The following is a 24,972-nucleotide window of genomic DNA, read 5'->3' as shown; positions in this document are numbered from 1 at the left end:
TGGAAGGTTATTGTCAGCTGTTTTATGCCATAGGCCATGGCTGTGAGGTTTTTTAATACCCTTTTAGAAGCCAGGGGAGTGATACTTTCATGAGAGACTCATTATAACTATAACTACAAGTCATGTTACAAAGTGTACCTTCAAGCATACACACACAGAAGTTCATACTATCTTTTTAACTCCAGTGTGTTCAGTATTCAGTCACCTGGTGGCTGCTCTGCAGTGGGTGTTACAGCTCTTCCTTTCAGAGCGGTCACCTGGCTACTGGACAGCTGTACGCACTTGTTTGCATGGGTGCCCCAGGCATCAGGACCTTTAGAAGCTGTGTCATTGAAGTGGCCCTGAGGTGCTGGAGGAGATAACAGAAGAAATGACTATATCACAAAAAGAAATCTAACCTCATGCAAGTCAAAAAGTTATTAGTTCTCATAACTGACTACTATGACAGCTACTGTACAGTATGTTGTGACAAACGCTTGTGCACACAAGCATGCAGAACAGTAGTGCAATCAAGTTTGTTCTTAGCTCGGGTGTTTTTATTAGAATGGTGTTTTTACATTTTGTCTAAGTACACAAGGCGGGGTGAAAAGGAGCAGTCTTGTACTGGAGAGTGAAACACATCTGTAAAGAGCTGTTCTTAATGTGCCAAGACAGGTGGGAGAATTAGTGTAGAAGCATGGCTTTCTGGTTACCTGTCGGATTAGGGCTTGCAAATGGCATTTGTAAATGGAATATATCAATGTGGTATTAACAGAGTGAGAAAAAAGTGAAAATAACCATCTTCTACTGTAGATTACCTGCATGTTAGTAACAAAACCCCAATTCTTATCATAGTCTGAAACACAACTCTAACCCTAGTGTAATTTGCAGAAGGTAGGTTGTTCTGTTTTTCATACTTTGTACATGTACAGTATTAACAGCGGGCTTATTACGCATTGATAAGGTAGAATTTTGCACCCCCTAAACTAAAGTGTGACCTGTTTTCTTTCATGAGCTGTTAGTGGATTCCCCCCTCCGGGTTTGTTTAGTTAATAGCCTCTGTGGTCACAGGTCCCTTTGTGTCAGTTTGGAGCCCAGGGCTGTTTCCACAATGCTTTGTAGTTATTAGAATTCATTCATGATTTAATATCTTAGCATCGAGTGAGATCTAATCTTAATCATCTCAGTCTGGGCAAATTCAAACACCTCCATACAGTGAGTCTTGGTGGCATTTTTCAGAGTACTGAGAATTATTTTTTTAATTTTAATTCCAGTTCCCAAACTGAATAGAATAGAAATATTAAGGTTCTGTTGTATTGTTATAGTTGTCTAGTCAGTGCTTCAGAAATTTGGCACTTAATTGTATCAGAAGATCTGCTTTGCCGTTGAATTTTGAATGGGTTTCTGATTCTTTTGCAAAAGTCAGTGGTTATCTAGATCATCTGTGTCCGTGCACTCAGCAGCTGTTGCTGCTGTCTTGAAAAGAGTGACGTGAGAGTTCAGAAAGATCGGTGACTGCCGAGTAAAGGTTAGGAATGTTTGGAATCATTTCAAAAGCTGTGAAATCCAGAGGTTTAAAATTCCTCTTTGTGACAGAGGTTTTGTGTTTTAAGATTACCATCCTCGTTGTTGCTTAAGAGGAGGTTTTGACATGGCTTCAGTCCATTGCCGCAAGAGGGTGTTAAGACATCTGTTCTTCAGGAGGAAAAGAAATTTGATGAAAACTGGAGTTAACATTTTGAATGTGCGTGGCCGCCATGCCACATCAATCAAAATGTCACTGAGGAGGACGTTAAGGTCACATTCCTTTAATGCCGTCTGTAAGACATTTCTTTCGAAAGCGGCCGTCAGAGTCACCTGTGCAGACTGCTGCTCATCCTAAAGAGTTGTGACATACAGTACTGTAGGAATCATCTGTAATGACAGGCTACAGACAGACAGCTCCTCTCTTCCCCTGCCTGCGCTTTCTGTTAGTGCGGATATACAGTATGGTTATAAACACTGTAGTTGGAAGTACAGTACCGTTTGGGGAAGCAGCAAATGTCTGTAGGCTGCTACAGCAAGAGCATGCCTGGAAGGAATCTGTGGCAAGGAAATTAATGTAAACCTAAAAAAGTCGTGTGAGTGTTTGATAGTGAATAAGTATTGCACAATCCGTTTTGAGAACTGAGGAAACAGAAACGGCAACAAAGTATCCCAGTACGTTTTTGTTTCTATTATCAGGCTGTTATCTGTACTGTACAATAACTGGAAACCAATCTTGATCCTTTATCTTGTTCAGTTTCCTTCTGTATTCAGAGGTTTTCAGGTGGTGATTATTTTCATACGACTCAATACAGACAGACATTCTGTTTACATTTTTACAAAATCACTCACAGCTAATGAAAAGCACAGGTGTGTTTTTTTTCTGTAGTGGCTTTAAAGGAGGGATAATTGATAAAAACTCCAACTCCAGTTGAACTCAAACTGTTGAAGTAAATTAACATAATATCTCTTGTACCTTAACACTATATTTTATGTAAAATAGTTTAACATTTGGATACAAAATAGCATGGTAATTGTTAGGGAGTAAAGGCAAAAGACATATCACACGTGCTGTGACTTTGGAATTAGATAAGTTACAATTAAAATCTAAAGCACTTTCCTTGAAATGCTACCGAAAGTGAATTGCAAATCCGAGTTTTTTTACCTTTTGATGTTAATTGGGACTGAAGTAATGGGGATACGCTAATTTTAAGTGGAGTTATGTGTGTATAGTTGGAAGACTGTCGGACCTACCACACCACCTTTTTTGTTTTGTGTAAGAACAGCAAGAGTTTATGGATTGCTTCGTTTAGATGTAGCTGGAATGAGCAATACACACGATTTGCCTGAACTACATTTTGGCAGCTTTGTTCCGTGAGAGTTATTTTTGCCCCTTTATAAAAAATGAAAGTGGGACAAGGTCAGTTTTTCAAACCAAGTGCTTAACAAACAGTGCTGCCTGTGGTCATTCCAGAACAGGGACGGGGTGGTCTTTACAGTGATTATAACTACATTCTCATTAAAAAATAACAATTTGCTATAAAACTAATTAATGTCTTGCCCACCGATGAAGCATGTTCCTTCTAATGACCATGGTTAAGGAATATTATGTAAAAATTACACAATGTGTAAGGCTTCATTTAGAATACTGTGTACAATTTTGGTCACCATGTTACAAGACAGATCTTGCTATTTTGGAATCGGTTCAAAGAAGAACAACCTGACACATGATTGGGCATAAAGTAATGTCCTACACTAACAGGATAAAAGAGCTGAACCCTTTTAGTCCTGAACAGAGAAGATTTTGAGGGCATCTGATTCAGGTATTCAGAATCCTCAAAGGCCACCCATCTTTCTTCAGAAAGATCTCTGAGACACGAACCAGAGGGCACAAGTGAAAACTAAGCGGAAGTATATTTAAAACTGAGGACCGAGGCACTTCTTTACCCAGAGGGTTGTGGGAGTATGAAACACAGTAACCAACCATGTTGTTGAAGCTGATTCCCTGGTATCTTTCGAGAAACAGCTGGATGAGATCCTCAGATCAATTAGCTTCTAACGTCCAAATGAGCTAGATGTGTAGAATGGCCTCTTGTCTTTTGTATCTTTTCTTATATTCCTACAGTAAATGTTGTGGCTTAACCAATATAGGCCCTTGCTTAGGGTCTTTTAGCACGAAAGCGAGGTTTGCTTGACAATCGCCGATTCTGACCTGGTGTGGCACAGAGAAACGTGTTTTTTTTAAAATGTGCGCAAACCCATTTCCTGGCTGTTCAAGTTGCTTGTAGTCAGTCTCATTTGCGGCACCACAGAGGTTTATACAGAGACTCCAGTTGACCAGTGACCAGTACCAACTGGTCAACAGTGACTGTTGCGCGCCTGCCTGGGGGCGGAGACGGTGGCGGCTTGGTTCTTTGCAGTAGCGCACTGGCACGCCTCCTGTCACATATGTTACGAAATGTCTTTTCAATGATGAACGTGTGCGACGGGATCCCTGCGATCCGGGGATGGGGACTCCGCACCAGCAGGAAGAATGCCAAGAATTTGTTTCTGTTTTCCGTTTGCCTTTGCCAAGAGTCTCAGCTGCAGGAAGTAGAGAGGTGCGCAACGTGCAAATTCTACAGTCTAGTTGACAGGCTTCGTTCTTCCTGAACGCTCACGGTAGACAACCAGAATTGTTTACTAGTACAGACCTGAGGGGCTCACATCATATCTTTTAACATTTTGATTGGAAATTATTTTGCTTCAGTTCATTGAATAAACCTTCACATTTATGAGATTGCATTGTTTTGAAGTGCATTTGTTAAACGTTTAAGTCCCCTCTTAAAAACATTAAAAGTTGTGAGAGCATTAGACATAAAAAGAAAACCTTTGAAATCCACGACAGTGTTGAAATATGGTAAAATATTGGTATTGCTTGAGATAAAACAGTGACTGCACATGTGCTGGGCAAATTCGCCATGACAGACATTCACAAGAGTGTATACACACACATACATATTTAAAAACTTTTCAAAACATCTGGTGTAGATACATTCTGTTAAAAATTCAGTAGCTACAACAAGAGGTGTTGATCCTGTACGTTCCGAGGAGACGGCTTTTAATTAAAAAAGGGAAGCCTTTAATCTAGCTGTGTTCGGAGAGAGCCATGTTGTTTTCTTGTCAGTACTTCTCCAAGAGAACAGTTTCTTTAGGTGTGGGCAGAGCTCTGACCACACCAGTCGCTGTGCTCTGCGGCTGACATTCTGATCCAGTGGACGAGTTTTGCAAGTAGGTTTTTCCTAGCAATTACTCACGAGTACGATAGAAACAAGCAAACAAAGGCAAGAGCCTAATTGGTTTGTTTTGTGCAGTGTCATACAGGTGAGGTTGGACTGTGAGCATTGTGTGCGAGGTGGAGTGATAATGAATACAGTATATGTTTGCAGTGTGACAGTCATGCACTCTCCTCTTGGATAATAATGTTGAACGGCTATTGCAGGTGTGTGTGTGTGTGTGTGTGTGTGTGTGTGTGCATGCGTGCACCTGTGACAGTAAACAGATTCTTATTGCCAGAACTGATCCCTCTAGTTGCACAGGTACACAGTTGGCAAGGGGCCAGGCTTAGATTCCAACAACACTGAGTCATGGGGGCTGATCGCTATCTCTTGACTCCGGCTCTGCGATAAACCTAGTGAAGTCAGCCTCACCGGCTCAGTTTCTACAGACGCCCAGCCTGGGAAGGACACACAGCTGGGGAGTCTTTACTCTCCTGTTTCACGAGAAAATAAGACTGGATGCACCGACCCTGCAGCTGATATACTGAAACAGCACCACACAGTCAGTCTGCAACTCTGCCAGCACTAAGGTGCCACCAGGATTCAGGATCTTTCTGTTTCCATTCTGTCTTTTAAATTTTCATGAAGTGTTTCATAACTCACTTAGCTAGAGTCTTTGCTTTTGGCTTTTTTTTTAACCAAGCAAGGGATTTTATAGGTAGATACGGGCTTTTTTGTGCTCATTCTCACTGCAGGAGATTTTGGAATGGGAAATAACAAAGAGATTTACCAGCTGATGGATCTGAAGTTGTGGCTGTTTTTGCCATTTTTGAAATATTTTTATCACAAGGAAGAGGACCTTGCCTTTTGAGAGAAAGGGATTCTATCAGGAGCAGAGGCTGCTACTCATCTGTCTGCAGGATTAATCAGTCTTTTTGTTTTTGCTTGTTGTTTTTTTGGCTCTACCACCCAGACGAGAAGGAAGAAGGAGTCTTAGGGAGCATCCCTCTCCTCAGCTTTCGGATCTGCGGGGTCCAGCCTTCGGATAACATCAGCCGGAGACACGCTTTTAAGGTCAGTGCGGAACGGGAGCGTTGTGGTGCAAAATGTGGGGTCTAGTGGGAGTGGGATCAGGCACCTCTGTGGAGAGGAATAGGGGAGTGGACTGCACTGCAGCTCCGATGTGCATGGAAATTTAACTGTGTACAAAGCAAGGACTGTATTCAAATTGACCGAACAGGAAGATTAAGCTGGCGCTGTTTCAAAGCAGACAAGGCTGTCCATGCAAAGGGAGAACAGTAATGTGCATTGTACTTTAAATGCACAATATTATGTCAAGGGCGTGGATTTCAAGACAAGTAGCCTGTTACAAAGTTCTAATAGTGCTTTCTGTTCGAGAGAATATCATGTCATTTTGCATACAATGTACATGTCATTTTGCATAGAACTTTTTTTTAGTCAACTTGAAACTTGAAACTGTAGTTAAAATGGTTTTTAATTGTTTTCCTTGATTCAACACTGTGACTTCTTTCTGATATCTTAGAATGGCACCCACGACTTCTGATATTGATTCATATACCCTGAATTAATAATTATGTATTTTTGCTCTGCAGAGTCAGATTCTCACTAAGATTAACATTTAAAATGTATTCATCTCTTTACAGAGAGCTTTTTTTTTAGTTACCTCCTTTTACTCTGTTGGTGGGGAAGGGGGAGAATTGAGACTTGAGAGAACAACGGGGCCAATATTCCCATTCATTCAGTAGCGATTTTTTCACACGCTGTTCATGGTTTTGTGTCAGCTGAGTGTGAGCAAGCGGGGGGCAATGTATCATTTTTGCTCTCCAGGTGGACTGTCCTCCCTGCCCTTGCGTCTTTTTCACTTTTCTCCATTTAAGACTGTCTTGGTTTTGAGGGATGGGGGATTTCTGGGAACGGGGAAATTTTGGGAAGGCAGGTTGCCCTTCATTGATGTGTCGCACATCCTTCATTGACCAAAGTTTGTTCTCAGCTCTTTTCTGATTCTCTAATCCAGCTTGTGCAAATATGTCAGCCCTTCCATCCTCACATCAGCCGACAACACACAACACCAAATAATCTCTGTTTCAATCCCACAGATTCATGGAGAAATAAGGTTATGCTAAAAAAAGGAGCACACACCAAATGGAAGTTTAATTTTTCAACACAAACATTTAGCGCCGCACCTAAACATATTTAATTTCTTTTTAAGTTGTATTCAAAGCAAAGCCTTTCATTGCAAATTATTTGTTAGTTATCCAGTGCACAGGTTATCCAAGAACACAGTGTGCAGCATTCATCCAAGCAATTAATGTGAGCAGCAGGAGGCCAGAGCTGTGTAACGTTTCCAAGCCTTCTGAGTTACCGTCCTCTCCCTGAGAAGCAAGCTGGTGAATTATTGATCAGAAAGCTCAGTGTTAATGTGTATGCTGTCTCGCAGATATTAAGTTCTAGAGTGCATACAATTCAGACATCACAACTTGCAGTGAATGTCTCTAGAAGAAGAGTTTGGGTTTTTTTCTCCTTTTGAGAACAAAATCGTAGCACATGCACAGCCTGGCGCTTTCCATCTTGGCTCGAACACACCCTGTGGTGTAGAATGTCCACTGCGCTCCTTGCTCCACGTCACTTTCCTTTCCATTGCTGGTGCCCCTAGTCCGTCTCACTTGTGTTTACTGTAACTTGAAGCCCACAGATAGCTCGCTCACCTTGTGAGGAACTCGCCCTTCAGTCTAACCTGTTGTCTACTGGATTTTAGGACCTTCTTTCTGTCCATAACAAGCCTTTTTGCTTCTGTACAGTATGTGCACCCCCTTCCTTGTTTTGAACTGGATTTCTGTCTTTCTTGCCTCCCTGTTATGTGTCAGAAAGACTAGCGTGCTCTGAAATGGCTAAATAAAAACACTTGTGGAATGGATGAAAAGTCACACTTGAGGAATGTTAACAGGAATAGAAGCAGTTCTTTTTTCCTCTCATTGCCGATACAACAGTAACTATTAAAGTAATATATCACATTTTAATAAACCTCTCCACAGTCTGTCCCCACTGGACCATTTTAGTCAACGATAGCTTGATAGCTTTAATTATAAGCTCTGTCTCATTGCTTACTTGTCAGCTTCTAATGGCAGACACATTTACAGAGTGCTGAATGGTGTTGGTATTTGCATTTACCCATCGGTATCTGCAACTCACATCCAGAGGAGATGGACAGAACAGTTCTAGTGGTGTTGTGCTGCAGTGAAGCTCTCCAAGAGTCCCTGTGGCGCAGACTGCTGCAGTCGCTAGCTAGTTTGTAGGTCGCATGATTCAGTTGGTGAAGCTCTTTCTCACTTCTCCACCTGATCTCCTGTGCAGTGGGATTGCAGTTACCCCGGTGGTATCTACACTTCACTAATGGATGTATGTAGATTCAATGGTTCAATATGGGTGTCCTCCTATTATGCAAAGAGCTTTGGGATCCTTTCGAATGAAAGCGCTATATAGATGCAAGTATTTTTCTGAAATCACCTTGCTTTAGCATAGCATGGAACTCATGGTGTATAATAGCTGTGTTTTTGTGTGCAGACACCCCACACTATGAATCAGTGTACAGAGTTCACAGATGAATCGGAGGTACAACACGCTGCAATTTCCGTTCTGTGCTAAAGCATGGCAATTTCAGATCAACAGACCTGTCTCTGACGTTCTTTGTTGGGAAACCACCAAAAGACTCAATTTACAGTATATGTCCTTGAGTTCATAACAGTTGACAAGACATGGTGGGTCAAACATCAGCTAAAATGCTTTTAATCTCACACAGTTGTGAGGTGACGTTAGGTGTTTTGGTAGAGCTATTTGTAAAGAGAGAGCAGTCAACAGACCACACCCAGACTCGTCTCTCTCAGCCACTGTGACACCACGCTGCGTTCCCACACCTCACGCTGGTGTGGGAATCCACCAACCACAGTTGGTCACATACGTTTGCTTCTGATCTTTTGATCTTTTTGCAGAGCAAAAAATTCACCACTTTTCCTGAAGCACTTCCATGTTCCAATTTTTCAATATATTTTCAGTTTGATGTTTATAAATCAATTTCTTCCTGACAGAGCAAGTCAAGTTACACCTAAAAACATGCTACTCTGTTTATGTGAAATGTGACTTTCCCAGGGGCTGCATGACTGCCAGTGAAGAACAATTTTCCTTTTTACAACCGAGTTTGTGAACTGAAAAATTAAGCCTGTATTGTCACTGAGCCGATTCATAAATAGATTATTCTTGATGGCTGGTGAGAGACTGGAGAAAAGGCATTCAGAAGCTTGAAACTGTAGTTACGGTATTGTTCCAGGCAGTATGTTTGTCTGTTCAAGCATGTATCACATGCTTGTTCTCAGCACTTCAACTTACCATCCTGGGAAGCAGGTGGCTCGGTGCTTGAGATAAAGGAATAGCTACCAAGAGGTTCCTGGTTCAAGTCCTTGGTTTTGTCTGTAGACCTTCAGAAACAGCAGTGAAAGAGAGATCCTTTTGTCCAACTGCACAGAAGAAGCTGAAGGTAACCTCCTAGTATTTTTGGATAAAAGCCTGTTCTAAAGGCACACTAAAGACATGAAAACTAAATGTTAACTGTGTTTCTCTAGGATGACTGGAATAAATATAGGATGCCATTGCTTTTTAACAAAAAATGGATATACTATGCCTCTAATGTGCTCAATAATAGAAAAGTGCCTCAGATTTCCTTACTATACTGATATAAGACACCCACTCGGTTGAAATGGAACAACTATTCTGGGGATCATTGAAATATTTTATGAAAACAAAATTTAGAAGCTGTATTCATTTACACCGGACAGTGTTTGTTACGCCAAACAAACGTATACTTGCCTGGAGTAACGTCATTTAAGCTACATCATATTCATGGTGCAGGACTGTTGCCTGTGAGGTCAGTTTACAGTTCTGTAAGAACTTTGACAAAGATATGTGTATGTGTGTAAGAAAGAGAGATGTGTACTTGTGTGAGAGACAAGAGTGCACAACCGTTTTGCCTTAAGGGAATTTCTGGGTTTAAGTACATTCCCTAACAAAACACGGGTGAGAAAGAGGCCATCTCCCTTGCCTGGGGTCTCGGGGAGGAGGTGCTGTGAGGCTGGACAGCAGTGAGCGCGGGGGGAAGGAGAAGAGGGCCTCTACAGCAGAGGCTTTGGGAACTGCAGTTAGTCTTACTTCAGGGCGAGGCCACAGCCCTTGCTCAGCCACAGTGTCACTCCTAGGCATCCAGGAGCCTAAATATAGAGCTCTCCTCTCCCTGTGTATCCTGGAGACAGACCTCCATCCCGCCCCCCATCCCGCACTGCAGCAGCACCTCCTCCTTGAAGCTCCTGGCCTCTCCCGACCTCTCGCTCACAGCCGAAGAGCAGTTCCAGCTCGTCAGAAAGTTTTAGGAATTGTACCAAACACAACCACGCTTCAGTCCCATCGGTAAACACAGTGCAGGCCTCGCCTGCCCAACTTTGAACAAGAGAGCACGGAAAATTTATATACAGTAATCTGCATATATATATATATATTATATTATATTACAATGAATTACTTTGTATTAAAGTTCCTCTGTTAATTCTGAACCAGTAAGTCCAATCATCCCCCCTCCCCTTTGATCTCTCTGTGATTTAGATTGCTTGACCCTTGTGATTGTTTAATAAAGCAAATTGTTTTATAGAATTACAAACAGTGAAGAGTTCTTCCCCCAGCAGCTGGCTGTGGATTTTAATTGAATAGAAATAGGAGCTGTTAGTATTTAGGACCAGGCAGTACAAGTGACATAATAACAGAAGTGTGTGAATGTCTAGCTTGTGCATAAGAAGCCTGATCGTGATATTCTGCTCTCCTCATAGGCTAGCAATGATGGCTTTTTTCATGTAGGCTGTAATTAAGCTACTGACAGCCAAAATAGAAAATCCCATCAGATAATTCCTTAGCTTTGTTGTCTCAAATACTTTTTTCTTTCCTCACCTGTGAGACTGGTATCCCTGTGGATGAATGCTGCAAAAGTGAAAGGGACAGTCGACGATGGGGCTTACATGCAAGAAAACCAAGATAAAAACCTAAGAGCAAAAATAAAAAAAATATTTTAAAAAGTGATTTTCCACACAAGTAGGAGGCATTTAAAACAACACACACATCTTTAAAGTGCAAGAACAGCAGTGCCCAAAGGACAAAGGGAATGTCAGGGGGAAAAAACAGGATCTTTTAATCACAAGCCTTGGGACACAATAACAGTAGCTCAAGTCGATTCTAATTCAAACAAATAATAAAGCAGGGAGCTGTCAAGCCTTTAGCCATTTATAAATGCCTCTGGAGTTTCTGTTTTCAGCTCCTGCTCCCCTGAGGGAAAAAGCTACACTCCAAAACATTGTTAAAAGTAAACTGTCAACACGCTACAGGGAAAGAGTGTAGCGGCCTTCACTGCGCGGCAGTGCTCTGGCAGAACTTGTTTTGTGTCATTAATCTGCAAAACTGAATAGCTGCGCTCTTGTAGGACGATTCATCCCTCCCATCCTCGCATGTCTTCACTGCGGTATGTCATGGTAAAAGCAGAGTGCAGGTTTAGTCCACGGCGCTGCGACAGGGGCAAAGGGGTGAGGTAAGACGAAGCATGAGGCAGCTCGTGGGAAACACGTGATGTCAGCGTGAGAGAACTGTGGGAACGGCAGCAAAAATGCCATGCAAATGTACCCCGGTGAACTTTCACAGCCGGCAGAGCACCTGCCAATTTCCAGTGGCTCGGAATAATGTCATCAACATTTGACTAAAATAAACTAAGAGAAGGGAGGAAAAAGAGGTGGCATTTCAGATGTATAAAACTCTGGTTTGTATTATCTAAGAAAATGAGGTTACCCCACAGAGATTAAGATTCATATCGCAGCAGCTTCTTTCACTAATAAGAACTGTTGTACTGACAAAGCAGAATCCGGAAAATCTAGATTATGCCTGTGTCTGGTAAAGAAGAGCAGATAAGAAAATTAGTTGAAAACTGCATTTAAAAATTCTTCATATTCCTTAAAGCAGGACTGAGACATCAACATACCAGTTGTGGGTGCTTTTAGGAGGCGAGATTATACAAGCCCCAGAGGGGAATTTAACAAGGGTACTGGGGTTACTACTTTGACAGATGGTACCTTGGTATTTTTAATGACCAACTAGTCAGGACCTCAGATTGACTACTCACACAAAGTATAGCATCACATCTCCAACAGCAGTGTCTGGAAAAATTGCCATCTACTGCTCCACCAGCATCATACACATCACTTATACAGTAGCATCAACCTGTCTTTTCTTGGTGGTCTCCCATCCCAGTTCTGACCAGTACTGACCTGCCTTTCTGAGCTTCTGAGATCTGATGAGATAAGAACATCAGAGGTGGTAATACTGCTTCTAATTAAAAGAGGATGAAGAACTCTGATCTTAACTAATGATAATTTACTTATTATCAATAGCCTTGTTATTATATATAGTACATATACAGTACCTACTCTATGAATATATGAGAGTTAATAGCTTTTCATATATTTTTATAAACTGTCATTTCCCGGATATCTTACCTACAGTAGTGTTATTTTTAGTCTGACATGCCACAGGCTTCCTTTTTTGTTAACTGTAAAATGCTCAATTGGTCCCACTTACAGTACCTATATGATATAGAGGTTTCAAAACTGTACGTTGTCTGCATGTGAAACAGTGGGTAGCAGAGTAACTTTTTTCACATGTATCAAGAAGAATTAGTTTGGACTGTTCATCAGCAGCTAACAGTTTTGAAGAAACAGCTAGTCTGTGATGTATTGTAGTGTTCTCGCTTCATCTTATTGGATGCAAATAGCTCCCCAGCCCTTGCAATTTCAATATTACTCATGTTTTCTCTTTTTTCTACCTGTAGAAGTAGTGCTGTTTTTTTTTGGTTTTCTATACAACATTCATAACTGACAATAGATTACAAAACCCAGTGAGGCATGACAAAACTTTTCATATCTGCTTTCTTTTTTCAGATTACAATCAAACATTTGTGTTTCATTTAGCTACAAATACATTTGATATACAGTACTCAGACTTTTTAAAATTTTTACATAGCCAGTAGTAAGGAGCCTTTTGAGTTTTGAGTTTGTAAAGAAGTCTGGCAAAGAAGGATTGATCTGTTCTTCAAGCTCAAGGCATGCTGTTACTAGATGGCACTTAAACTTGCTTCAGCTGTCTCAAACTATTTTTAAGATTCTAGACATTTTTGAACAATTAAGATTATTGATGTTTAAAATAGTTGAGGTCTTGAGTGCCTTTTAAGTCCGAGTCATTGGAGAGCTTATCTGAATTCTGTGGTACAGTGGCTCCCTCATGTGGTGAACTTGGGAACAGTGAAAATATAAACAATTACCCAGTGGAAAGCAACTTTATTTTTAAAAGCAGTTGAAAGAACTGTTATCTTACAAACCTCACTTTTTAACTGCATTTTAAAACTTAATTCCTTCAGGAATGTAAAAATGTCTGCAGTTTGGTGTACAAAATTGTGATCACCTCATATTTCGACAACTTTAGAAACGCCAATAACAATCATATTTAAAACCTCTAGAACTCATTTCCGACTGGAATTTTCTCCCCTTAAACATTTAAACAACCAGGCAGAGGCCTGTTTCAGGTCTTAAACTGAAGCTAAAAATGATGCTTATTTAAATGTACTGTGATACACCAGCAAAGTGACATGTGCATTGTGATGCAGCTTAGAGTGTCACATCATTCCCACAAATATCCCTCCTTCATTTGACTTGAGCTCCTGTGGTAGTGCTGCAGAACATTTGAAGGGGAACTTGTCTTTTGAAATGGATCTGCTGTTTCAGTTGTTCCGTAATTGGAAGAAGCTGTGTTTACCAACAATCCGTCCAGTGATTTCCATGCCAAAGTATCTGAGTGTCAGATCTCTCCTATCATGTGACTGTTTGGCTTTAACCTGTGACACTTTGACCTTCATTCAGCCTTTCTTCTTTTCTGTTCACACCTGTTTCTGAGGACCCCCGAGTGCAGCTGTCCTTCATTGTGCCTGTTTGAGTTCCCAGATGCGCTCCTTTACTGTAGGTAGTATATCCCTTTCTCCTTCTATTGCAGTGACATGCCTTGATTTACAGACAAGACTGGATTTACTACGTTTTTACATATTTTATGATATTTGTACCAAAAGATAGAGTATGTTTAATACTAACTTTATATGTAAAACATGACTTACAATTCTGAACATGATGGAGGATGCTGTTAGTTTGGCAAACCATAATTTCAGACTTTTCTACATGTGAATGGTTTTCCTTCTTTACATAATGTAAAGAACATACCTCAAAAAAACTAAAGAAAACTGTTTAATGAAAACAGGTGGTGGAGTACTAAGTCTTACTGTGTAAAAGCTTGGTAGATCTGGTCTGACATGTCTTTGAATAATGTCTGAAGCTGGGGCCTGAACTAAAGGCTCCCAGCCAGGTCCTCAGCTCTGAAGATGCACAGCAGCAGGTGGCTTCAGCCATTCAGTGGTGATGCTGTCTTTTTTAATCAGATCCATTCTTCAGCTCTTGGCCTGAATTACCAGTTTATGTTGTCTGAGCCAAGTCTGAGCGCCAAAATTACATCTTGGCACAATGCCGACGTCCATCAAAATCAAATCAAAGAGAGCTTAATTCCTCTCTTCCTTAGTCATGAGTTGTTAGAGACTGGTCATAATCTGCTTATGTCCTGATAAGGCATAAAAAAGTAAACTCTGAAAGCAGGATCTTAATTAATCTGTCAAAAATCAAACAAAAATGTCACTGCTGAAATTGAGGAGACCACTGCTTCAAAGTCAGAGATGAGATTTTTTTTGTTGGAAAACTAATTATATTCTAATCGCCGTCGCTACCACAACTGCTACCTCATTGTACATTCTTAGCCCTTCACTGAACATCATAGATTACCTTTCACTATTAGCAATATTCATTGTCTTTTTAAAAAATCGCAAATGTACCTTGGCTAGTATTAAAACTGCTTCTACTACCATTACTACTGCTAGCGTTTCTTAAATTCATTCTAGCCTTTTTTTATGAATAAAAAGTTTGCAGATGTGTTGTTTTTCAGTGGATAGTGTATTTGCAGCATGCGCTTATCTCCACTTGCTCAGGGCTGCACTGCGAGGCAGTGACGTCTGACCATGGTGTTTCGTGTCTTTCTCCCCCCGCAGGCATGCTGGGAGGAGGAAGAGGAGGGCCGCTGCAGTAACAGGAGCTCCTCCTTCTGCTTGCAGGTGGAGCACGCAGGCATCCGGACCTACTACTTTAGTGCCGAGAGCCGGGAGGACCAGGAGGCCTGGGTGCGAGCAATGAACGAAGCAGCTTGCGTCCACATCACACCCACAGAGAGGTACACGTGCAGCGCCTGGGGCCAGACAGGCAGATTCACCCCCAAGGCCTCGAGCCCCAAGTCAAACACCCCAAAGAGAAGGCTCTGCTGTGTGGGATCTGAGCACTACTGAAACACCCCGGACTGGGTTTATTGGAGTAGACCCCATCCCAATATGATACACTTACATCTGCATGAATACACACTCTGTTGGTCATCGTTTTTCACTTTTTTCCCTCATGGTTCCTTGATGGTGGACTGGACGCAGTATTAAATGAGGCTTTTGTGCCTCTAACTTTTCCCACATCTCCTTCAGGAACAACTCGGAGAACATCCCTCCGGCAGGTGAGAATAACGCCATGGTAGCGAAAGGGGTGGAGCCATACCAGCGCGGGGAGGGGGATGGCCGGGGAGCGGAGTCCCGGGACCCCAGCAAGAGAGAGGTCAATGGGGTCGTCGCCGCGGAGACAGTGACTCCCACCACGCCCCTGACCCCGGACCTGGACGGCAGAGGCAGGGGAGAGAAGAGGGCCGCCCAGCCCAATGGGTGGGGGAATTACCGCAAGCCGGATTCTTCGGCCTTCCACCCCCAGGAGCCCAGGGAGCCGCCGGAAAACAACGTGATGCGCCGAGGGTTTGTGCCACGGACGCAGCCCGAGAGGCTGGCGCAGAGGAAGAGCTCCATGAGCCAGCTCCAGCAGTGGGTCAACCTGCGCCGGGGCCTGTCGGCTCAGGAGGAGCTACGCAGGTAAGAGGGGGTGGGGGGCGTCTTCGTGTTTAACACTGGCCACAGTTCCCAGTAACTTTCCTGTATGTCACCCGCTCAAACTCATTCCTGCAGCAAAAAGGTTGCAGGTGTTTGCCGCAGTAAAGATCTTAGTGGACGGTGTCCATCTCCTCTGTGAGATTAATTTTGTGGTTAGCCAAAATACTGAATATTTTTGCTTTTTAGCGAAATGTTCAGTAAGTATACAAATTGTAAGTGAGTTTGTACGTTGCACAACAGATTTGAGGTTAAAGCATTGTAAAGTACGAAGAATTACTGTGGAGAAGCGGCACCGGTACCTGACTGCTAAGACTGGTGGAAAACTGCAAACTCAGTTGTTTCCTTCAGTTGTCTGCTGCCTTCAACCTTCCTAAAACAGATTTATCACATTTTAGAAATAAACGGCAAATGACTTCCTTGCTCTCCCACTCCACAGCCCTGCCCGATACTACCAGACCAGCCGGGGGATGCCTGCAGACTATTACGGGATGTATGGGCCTCAGTACATAGAGGAGTACGGGCTGTACCCCCCAGGGGTGCGTCCGGACAGCATCTGCTCCGTCACGGCGGGCTTTGAGCGGGTTCCGCCTCGCTGGGCCACGGAGGAGAAGAGACGGTCCCTGCGGGACGGGCCGCTCCATGCCAGGGAGCGCCCCCGGGAGGCAGCGGGCACTGGCGGCTTCCAGTGGGTCCCGGCAGCAGCCGCGCCCCCCACCCAGCAGCCCCTGTACTACGCCCAGGTGGAGTCGGCCCAGAACTCCATGCGCCGCCTGTCCATGCAGCCCCGGTCCCGCTCCGTCCCCCGTTCCCCCCCCTCCTCGCAGGGCCCCTACCCCCCCGGGAGCCGAGCCTTCTCCCCCGTGCGCTCCCCCAGCGCGCGCTTCGACAGGGGGGCCCCCGGGCGGCACCGAGAAGACGTGATCTATGCCGACCCCTCTGCCTACGGTCTCCGGAGATCGATCAGCTCCCCCAAGGTACCTCTGCGGGACAGCGCTCGGCAGCAGAGTTCAGCGGCGAGTCTCCAAGGCAGACACGGGCTCGTACTGACGGGCGTTAGGACAGAGCAGCTTCTGACAGGGGCGGAAAAAATCACATCAAGAACAAAGTAAAGGATAGGAGGACATTCGGACCGTCCGGCCCATTCGTTAGTTAGTAGTTAATTGATCCAAGGATCTCCTCCAGACATTTCCTAAAAGAACCCAGGGCATAAAGGATAGCCCAGAAAACTGACATATAGATATGAGGGGATTAGCCGCATCATATATTTATAAAAATGTTTATGCTGACCATGGTAAATTGAAATGACATTATTACATGGAGGTCTCTCCTCAGACTGATAGCTCTCACTGACTTTACCTAGTCGTCAGTAGCACACTGCAGATTCCTCCATAGCCCCAGCAGTGGTGGAAGAAGAGAAAGGATCTAGTAATGTACAGTACATTTCCATTTTCCTCAATGTGATCAGGACGTTGCCTTTACAACAAAGGAGGTTCTGTAGAAAGCAACAACAGCTCCTTTTATCCCGTCACATGATGATTGCTTTCCTGTTACCTTCACTTTTATAACTGTCACCCCAGTGTCAATGGCAACTGGAGGGGGCACAGCCCACACTTTCCTCCTCTAAATGTGCACAGGTCAGCACACACTTAGCACTACAAGCTCTGCAGAGCCTGATAAGAGAGTTAGTATTCACTAGAGGAGTGGTGAGGCCCTCCTTTCTCTCATTGGAAACTCACAGCCGTCCTGTGGGTGAGAGGCCTCCTCCATATGCCTGTCCCACTGGCGATCAGTCAGTCATAACACCTAACGTTTTATGAACCCTGGTCACGTGCAGCTAAAGAGCATAATTCGTGCTCGGAATGGTGACATCCAGATGACAGGGCTGGACATGGCTCCCTAAATGAGAGTTCTTACTGTCTGAAGCAGAGTGGAGCCCTTATATCACATTTTAATTAAACAGAGAGCCTGTTTCAGGCTGCTCAATTATTTCCCATCCCTTTTTCTATAGTCCTTCAATCAGCACAACCCTTCACTCACACCTCAGCTCCTCGCTCACTTGCCTTTTCTGAGTCTCCTCCCTCAGACCTCCCTCTTTTGTGTTATGATTTTGAATCGGCCCTTCCTTGTTGCTCGTTTTGTAGTAATTACACTTTCAAAGAAGTGTCATCGGCTTCTTTTACAGCCAGGCTCATTTGCTTTCTCCTCCAGTACGAGTATCCCAGAGACAGGAGGTCCCTGACCCAAGGAATGTACCATTACAACTACCCTGGCTCCCCTACTTTGCATGACAAAATGGTAGGTGCCTCCATAAGTCATTCTGAGAGAAATGTTTGTTTTTTCACCAGCTTGGTAGAAATATTAACAGATAGGGTAGAGGGTCTGTTTCACTGGACAAAGCGAAATAAACCATGATGATAAGGTTGAAATGTTTGTCTGTGGCTATAAACTTTGACTTTACTTACAGAAAGTGGAATACACCGCACTGCAGACAGTATAAAGTAACATCCTTCTTGCGTTGCAAAGCAGTCGTTGTTAATAATACACATCCAATTCATTGCGACTTGTTTGCTCTTAAAAAATACCATAACCCTGAAATGTGTTCCTTGACTGATTGCATTATTGCATTATTGCACACTACATTCACAAGGCATATTGCTGTAGCACGTTATTGTAGCATCTTGTTGCTGTGGCTGGAGATCCACTGAAGGGCTTGTAGAAGGGAGAAAAGTCAAATTTTCTTGTGTTGGTCTTGTGTTGGTGTGTGTGTAGACATGCCTTTGCTGCTTGGCTGGTGTTGGGTCAGCTTGCAACTCTCCTTCTCCCTGTTCTCTGTGTGTTTCTTTCTTTCTGCCACTGTTGCTGCTGCTGTTGCTTGGCACAGGATGACATTTTAGACCTACAGTTGCAGAGAAATCTGGAATACCTGGACCAGCAGGTGAGTGCGCTCCTGAGCGTTTATTGGGTTTATTGGCTTGGTGGCACACTATGGCTATATCTTCCTATCCCTTTCAAACTTGGATTTAATAACTGTCATGCCTGAGAGAACTCTGATGGGTGTCCAGTCTCTTCAGGGTTTCTTTTCAGTTTTATTATTTTCTGAAAAAGTGGAGAGAGATAGTAGCTGAAAATAGTGGTATATTTCGCATTCAAGTGTTTGAATATACGTTTGATTTTAAGGGCCCACATGGTAGTTTAAACCAAAGCCTGTGCACTAGTTTTATGGTTACATACCTTAAATGTGCTGCTATACTGTATGAGCCTGCACGAAGAAGAAATCAAATAATGGTATCTTGAGATACAAGTACTGTACATGAGAGGTGGAGAAGTGTATGAGGAATGTTTCAGCCACACTGCCATGGATTACAGCTGAATGCTTAGGATGGGACTCTATGAGACTCAATGAAATGGACAAGGAACTAAGTGGTCAGGGAGATGGCCGGCATGGGAAGAGAGGTCCATTTTACTCATCTGGATGATAGCAGCTTGTCTATCCTTTCCTTGAAGGGTTGTGTTCCATACACCCAGGCTTTTTTGTGCATAGTGACAGGCTGTGCAAAGTTCAGAGACTGACAGGAGCTCATGTAGACAGCTCCCTCCCCTCTGTCATCACCGCTGTGTTTACATGCACTGTGTGGTATGTAAAGCCTGGAGAGCAGCTATCTTGCAAATGTTCCATGTGGAACATATGCTTTACTAGCCTTTATCCAAAAATAGAGCAGTGGTAATTTACCACTTTCGACACAGTTCTCCTGGTATGGATTTAGTGCAATAAACTGACTCACCATATTGAAGCCACTGTGATACAAACTAGAAATCATGCATCACGTTAGCTTGCAAGGGAGAGTGCACTCCATTAAATGAGCAGGTTAATTCCTGCAGAGGCTCATACAGTGCTGGCCAGGCCTCACTGAGGGGGCTCTCGCTGGCAGGTGTACTCTGGGCTGGCCCAACCCTGGCCAGGGGCGCAGAGAGTGACGGTGTGTTTTACTCCAGGTCACAGAGAGCGATCACCTGATCAGTATGGTGCACAGAATGGTGGAGAACTCCTCACCCAGAGCAAAGCTCTACTCACAAGTAAGAGAGGAGAGAGAGAGAGTGACACAGAGACACAGGCAGGCCTGCGAGATACTACAGAGGGAATTTGTGACTATGTAGTGAAATTTTGTAAAGGAAGGAACTGCAATCCTTCTGTAGGTAGCAACAGAATAAAAACATCAATAACAAGCTATTTCATGTCCAATTAATGCAGTTTGTCATTCCCCTGTTGAATGACACAATGATCCCCTTTAGCATCTTGAAAACATGTAGCCCAATGTATAAATTAGCTGAAGTGTTGTAATATCTTCACTCTAAACAGGTACTTTTGCTATCCAGAAATACAAGTATGGTAATTGACAGCATTTTAATGACTTAACAGAAAAAAAATCGGCAAAAATATGCTTGGAGATTAGGATGTTTATAGACTATGTACAGTATAATCACTTGTAATGAATTAATAAAATACAACAAAAGATCCACTAAAAACAACTCATACCTGATTTAGGGCTGATTTAGACAGGTGTGTCTGCAAGTTTTCTAGGTCTCTTTTAGTTATCAAATCGGTCCTTTTCTGCCAATAATGAGCCAATTTAATTTGTGAAGAGCTGAGTTAGAAAGAAGCAGCAACCTACAGGGATCTAATTAAATTGAGGACCCTGCCCCTCTAGGACCCCACACACCTGCTAGTTTTCATTGCATCTGAGCTCTGTACTTAAATACTTAGATGATCCAACAAATTCAGAGACACAACAGTTCGAAAGCAACATCCTCCATGTTTAGAAAATGAAAAAAATTAGAGTTCAAATTAAACCTATCAATAGGTCTCTTAATTATTTCGATAATTTAATTAAGCGCTCAGGTGGAAGCATAACCAGCAACTACGTGGGTGTCAAGGACCAGGATTGGGATCTCGTGACTCTATATCCAGAGTATAAATGAAAAAGGTGCTTTTGATAAGGTTCTTTATAGGTTTATAGATCTGATTCAGGTCAATACATTGTTTTTTTGCACTCTAATAGCATCTGACAGAATGAGGTCTCATAACCTTAATTCTCCCAGATGTCCTGCCTGTCTCTCTCTCTCTGTCAACTCCCTGGCTATGTGGAGTGTTGTTGTATGGATGTTAGCATCACATCTCCAGACCCCTTTGTATTGTGAAGCAGTAGGTGTTTGTTTTCTTTGGTTGACTACCTGCCTTGTCAAATGAGCCCATTGCCCAATGTTAACCCTGTCACGGTTGTCCATTGTTATTGTTGTCGTTGCTCACTGTGTTCTCACCCTCCCACACTGCCTGTGCCATTTCTCCACCCCGTCCGCCCTCCTCCTGAAAATGTGCACTAACCGAGAGGGCTGGTAGGAAGTGCATTGTGTGTAGAGCAGGGAAGCTTCAAATAACTCAGAATATTGACTTGCAACAGTAGCAGTCAATCGCAGGTAGTGTTAAAGTGGATTGAAGGGACATTGTTTTATTTCCTGGATTTTGTCTTATATGGTACCAGCATAATGTTAGCTTTGAAATGAAAAGGCACTTGCAAGGGAGTCATACTTTGGAATAAATTGACAAGAGTAAAAAAAAAAAATGTTTTATATACAGTACAGTGCAGAGTATTTTGAAGGAAAAATAACAGTCAGTACACTTGTGTATGAGTGTCATATTGAATGGTTGCCTGAAACACTAGGGCAACTGCCTTGTGCAGTCTTTGTGATTGACCAGTAAAGTCTGTCTCAGTATCTGTATGTAGGATTGTGAAAGCTGTGCACAGTGGAAGAGTGCAATGGGCTAACCATGAAACTGAGACAACCGGCAACCCGTTGTCATCCATATTGGCACCACATACGGTACCTGAGGACATTTCGAGCATCCAACAGATTGCAACCAAGTTTACAACATGTCTTCTGTCAGCTCCAACAAACTAACATTTTAGCCTCCTGAAATATTTCAAATGATTATGGGGGCCAGATTCCTGTGAACCCCCAAATGAAAAAGTAACAGAATTTTTCTTTATGTCGCATTCCAGCAAGCATCTCCATTCCATGACATCTACAGGGAGCTACACCCTTCTTACAAGACCAGCGAAGTTGAAGTTGATGTAAGGCTCTCTCTGGCAGATTTTAATTTTAAGCTATAAAGCCAAGTATTTTGAGAAAAATATATAGCAGAGTCTTGCCTGTTGGCCTGGCTTAGCAAGACAACTGATCTGTGTTTCTTGTAACTAATGTAGCTCTAATTATTCAATGAATGGAGGATGTCTTTTTTTTTTAGCAGCTGTTTGTTTTTTATCACATGGAAAGACAGGAACGTAAGACAAGGGTCATCTAGCCCATAAAATAAATCAATCTGTGTGCATGTTTTAAAACTCTGTTCTCGGTTACTCAGGCTCCTCTCTCTGTCTCTCTCTGCCACAGAAGCTCCTGGGCCGACTCTGCGAGCAGAACCGGGTCCTGAAAGACCAGGAGGCGGCTGTGCAGCGCCTGCGTATTGAAAAGGTAATGGGGGTGGGGCAAGGATAAAGCTACAGCCCAGCAGGCTGGTGGAACACTACCCAGGAGGAGGGTGCATCTCATTGCTTTGTGTGTACCCAATGTGCTGTTGTTCGCACAGGACGGTCTGGAAGGTGTGCTGGTGGCTACACACCAGGAGCTGGACCTCTACAGAAGCCAGCCCTCCATCGCCGAAAACCTGCGGCTGAAGAAGGAGTCCCTGCAGAACCAGCTGATCAACATCCGCGGGGAGCTGTCGCAGGCCACCAGTGTATGGAACCAGGGCAGCAGGGGGCCGGGGTCATGTTATCTGGGAATGTACAGGCCAGCTGGGGAAAAAACCTGTGGTCCTGGAGAGCCACAGGCCAGCTGTATTTATAGGTCACCCCTTAAGTAATCACTACAGAAAGGTAGGGAACAGATACCATTTTTTCAGCGGCTCATCCTACCCTGAAGTCATGGTGCTCAGGTTTTTGGTTTTAGGTGATCTCTGAATTAGTTGGCCTCATTCTCTGTGAGACGGGTCAAAACAAAAACTTTTGCAGTCCTTTAAATCTCAATCAATAATGTGTGCCGGCCTGGGGCTCTCAGGTCTCATCTCTGTACAGGAGACCTGAGGAGAAAGGGAGAGATTTGAGAGTAGTGATGCAGAGTAAGGCCAGACCAGGAGGTGGGAGACATTAAGAACTGGGAGCAGTAGTATGAGATTTTTTTTTGTACACAGTAAAATCTTAACTAGATAAGGGGGGGTAGAAATGGTGAAACACAACCCAGGAAAAGGTTCTGTTAACCATGTCTTTCTAGTGGTGCAGGCATGAAGGATGTGATGGAGAGAGAGGCACACATGAGGACAGTTCTCTCTGAACTTGCAGACTGCGGACCAGGGTGTGGGGGTTTTGTGGAGCAGTTAGTATAGAATGATGCCAGACCTCTGCTTGACCTGCTCATGTTTTGGGTCTTCAGGTGCTGTCCACCACACGGATGGAGTTTGAGGCCCTTGAGGATGAGGTCAATGCCATCCACAGTGATCTCTGGGAGCAACTTAACACTGGCGGACAGGTGAATGGACACCCTTCAGTGGTCAGGACCTGTCATGTACTCATGTCAAGTGAACCTCAGGCACAGATGTTCCAGAGTTTGAGGCACAGGCTTGCAGTGATTATAGCTATATTCATTTATCATAGTCATTATAGAATTTTGAAAATTGGTATTTATCCTTTCAAATAATTGAAAACTGGAGTTTAGCTCTGTGGAATAAATTGTATATAATGAGCTCTATCTACTTTAATGTCATAAGTTTTGAAAATGTTAAATATGCATTTATTTGATTGATTTATTGATTAAATGTCTCAGTGTTTTAAAGATCTAAAAAATTATAATAATTTAGCACACAAAAAAAACTAAAAACAAAGTAAGAAATAGACCTGGGGCTTTTAAATCCCAAAGGAATATCTCCATTCTGACCTGTGTGATGTAGGTAGGACTAAACATATCTGGAGAAATTACTCGCACTTAACAAGAGGATTTCAAAATCAATAATTAACCAACAACATTTAAATTATGCATCCCTCATTACTGATTTAGCAGCACAACATTATTTTTATCTATTGTCATGTTTTTATGGCTCAGTTTGCAGTGTTCAATAATGCATGGACAGGCCACTGTGGATAAAACAGCAGCTGTTCTCAATGGACTCTGCACGGCATTAACAATTTCAGAGCTGACTGACTGCTTTTGAAAAGGCATGAGTATCGGATGTCATTTTCTGTGCCCATCTGGCCTTGGTTTTCACCTAGAGAGGCTGAACACAGTTCTAAGTTATCAAAGGCAAAAGTTCAAAGTTATTCAAAGTTTTCAAAATAACCCCGGAGCCTGCATCCACAGACGGCAGAAATTTGCTGGCTTGTTAATGTCAGCGTGCTGGTGACCTGTGATTGTGGCTTTATTGTCTTGGCAGAATGAGCACGTGCACAGGTACTTGCAGAAGGAGTTCTGGAGGATCCAGGATGTGCTGGAGGGGCTGTACAAGAACAACCCATCTAGGGGGACAGACACCGCCAAGTACAGAGGTAAGCAGAAGAAACACCTTCACAGGCAAGAAGGAAGCAGGAGACGTGGGGCAGGCAGGAAGCGAGAGAGGACCGTTAGGAATTTGGAGAGGTGCAAAAAAGAGTGAATTTTATCAAAGGTGCGGGGAACTTTGGAAGTTATGAGTAATCGCCAGACATGAGGAACGTAAGAAGGGCAGAAAGACTAACAGAGACCAAAGCCGGGACATTCAGAATGAGCTGCAGGAAAAGATATTGATGCAGACATGCGAGATCTGGACTTAACTGCAAACAACTGTTGAGGCAGCTCCAAACAGCAGCAGAAATCACAGTCATTCTTCTACTGATTTTCTAGTTTGTTTTTTAAAGCTATATTTTCAGCTCTGCTTTCTGCTGAGCCACAGTTGGCTAGTTATTTTGTTTTATTCCAGAAGCTAGTTGTACAGATTTAATTCTAAGAGAAGACAAAGTGTGATATTGGGAACATTTA

General features: G+C 43.1%; 1 protein-coding gene across 9 annotated transcripts in view; it reads left to right on the top strand.

The window, feature by feature from the left end:
• Positions 1-24,972, top strand: part of plekha6 (pleckstrin homology domain containing A6) — an 82,497-nt gene that overhangs the window by 44,308 nt on the left and 13,217 nt on the right. For 5 of the 9 annotated variants that reach the window (XM_088920856.1, XM_088920854.1, XM_088920853.1 and 2 more), the window contains 10 exons: positions 5,734-5,834; positions 14,992-15,170; positions 15,466-15,897; positions 16,352-16,889; positions 18,124-18,210; positions 21,972-22,043; positions 22,360-22,440; positions 22,556-22,705; positions 23,398-23,493; positions 24,392-24,503. In XM_088920856.1, coding sequence (XP_088776982.1) covers positions 5,734-5,834; positions 14,992-15,170; positions 15,466-15,897; positions 16,352-16,889; positions 18,124-18,210; positions 21,972-22,043; positions 22,360-22,440; positions 22,556-22,705; positions 23,398-23,493; positions 24,392-24,503 — 1,848 coding nt within the window. Of the gene's footprint in view, positions 1-5,733; positions 5,835-14,991; positions 15,171-15,465; positions 15,898-16,351; positions 16,890-18,123; positions 18,211-18,796; positions 18,851-19,908; positions 19,990-21,971; positions 22,044-22,359; positions 22,441-22,555; positions 22,706-23,397; positions 23,494-24,391; positions 24,504-24,972 lie in introns of all 9 variants that reach the window. The other 4 variants (XM_088920852.1, XM_088920851.1, XM_088920850.1 and 1 more) reach the window with 2 other exon arrangements.

Source organism: Atractosteus spatula, chromosome 7, assembly GCF_055471065.1.
Source record: "Atractosteus spatula isolate fAtrSpa1 chromosome 7, fAtrSpa1.hap1, whole genome shotgun sequence".
NCBI lineage: Eukaryota > Metazoa > Chordata > Actinopteri > Semionotiformes > Lepisosteidae > Atractosteus > Atractosteus spatula.
The sequence above is the reverse complement of the archived record's forward strand: the minus strand, read 5'-3'. Positions and strand labels throughout refer to the sequence as shown.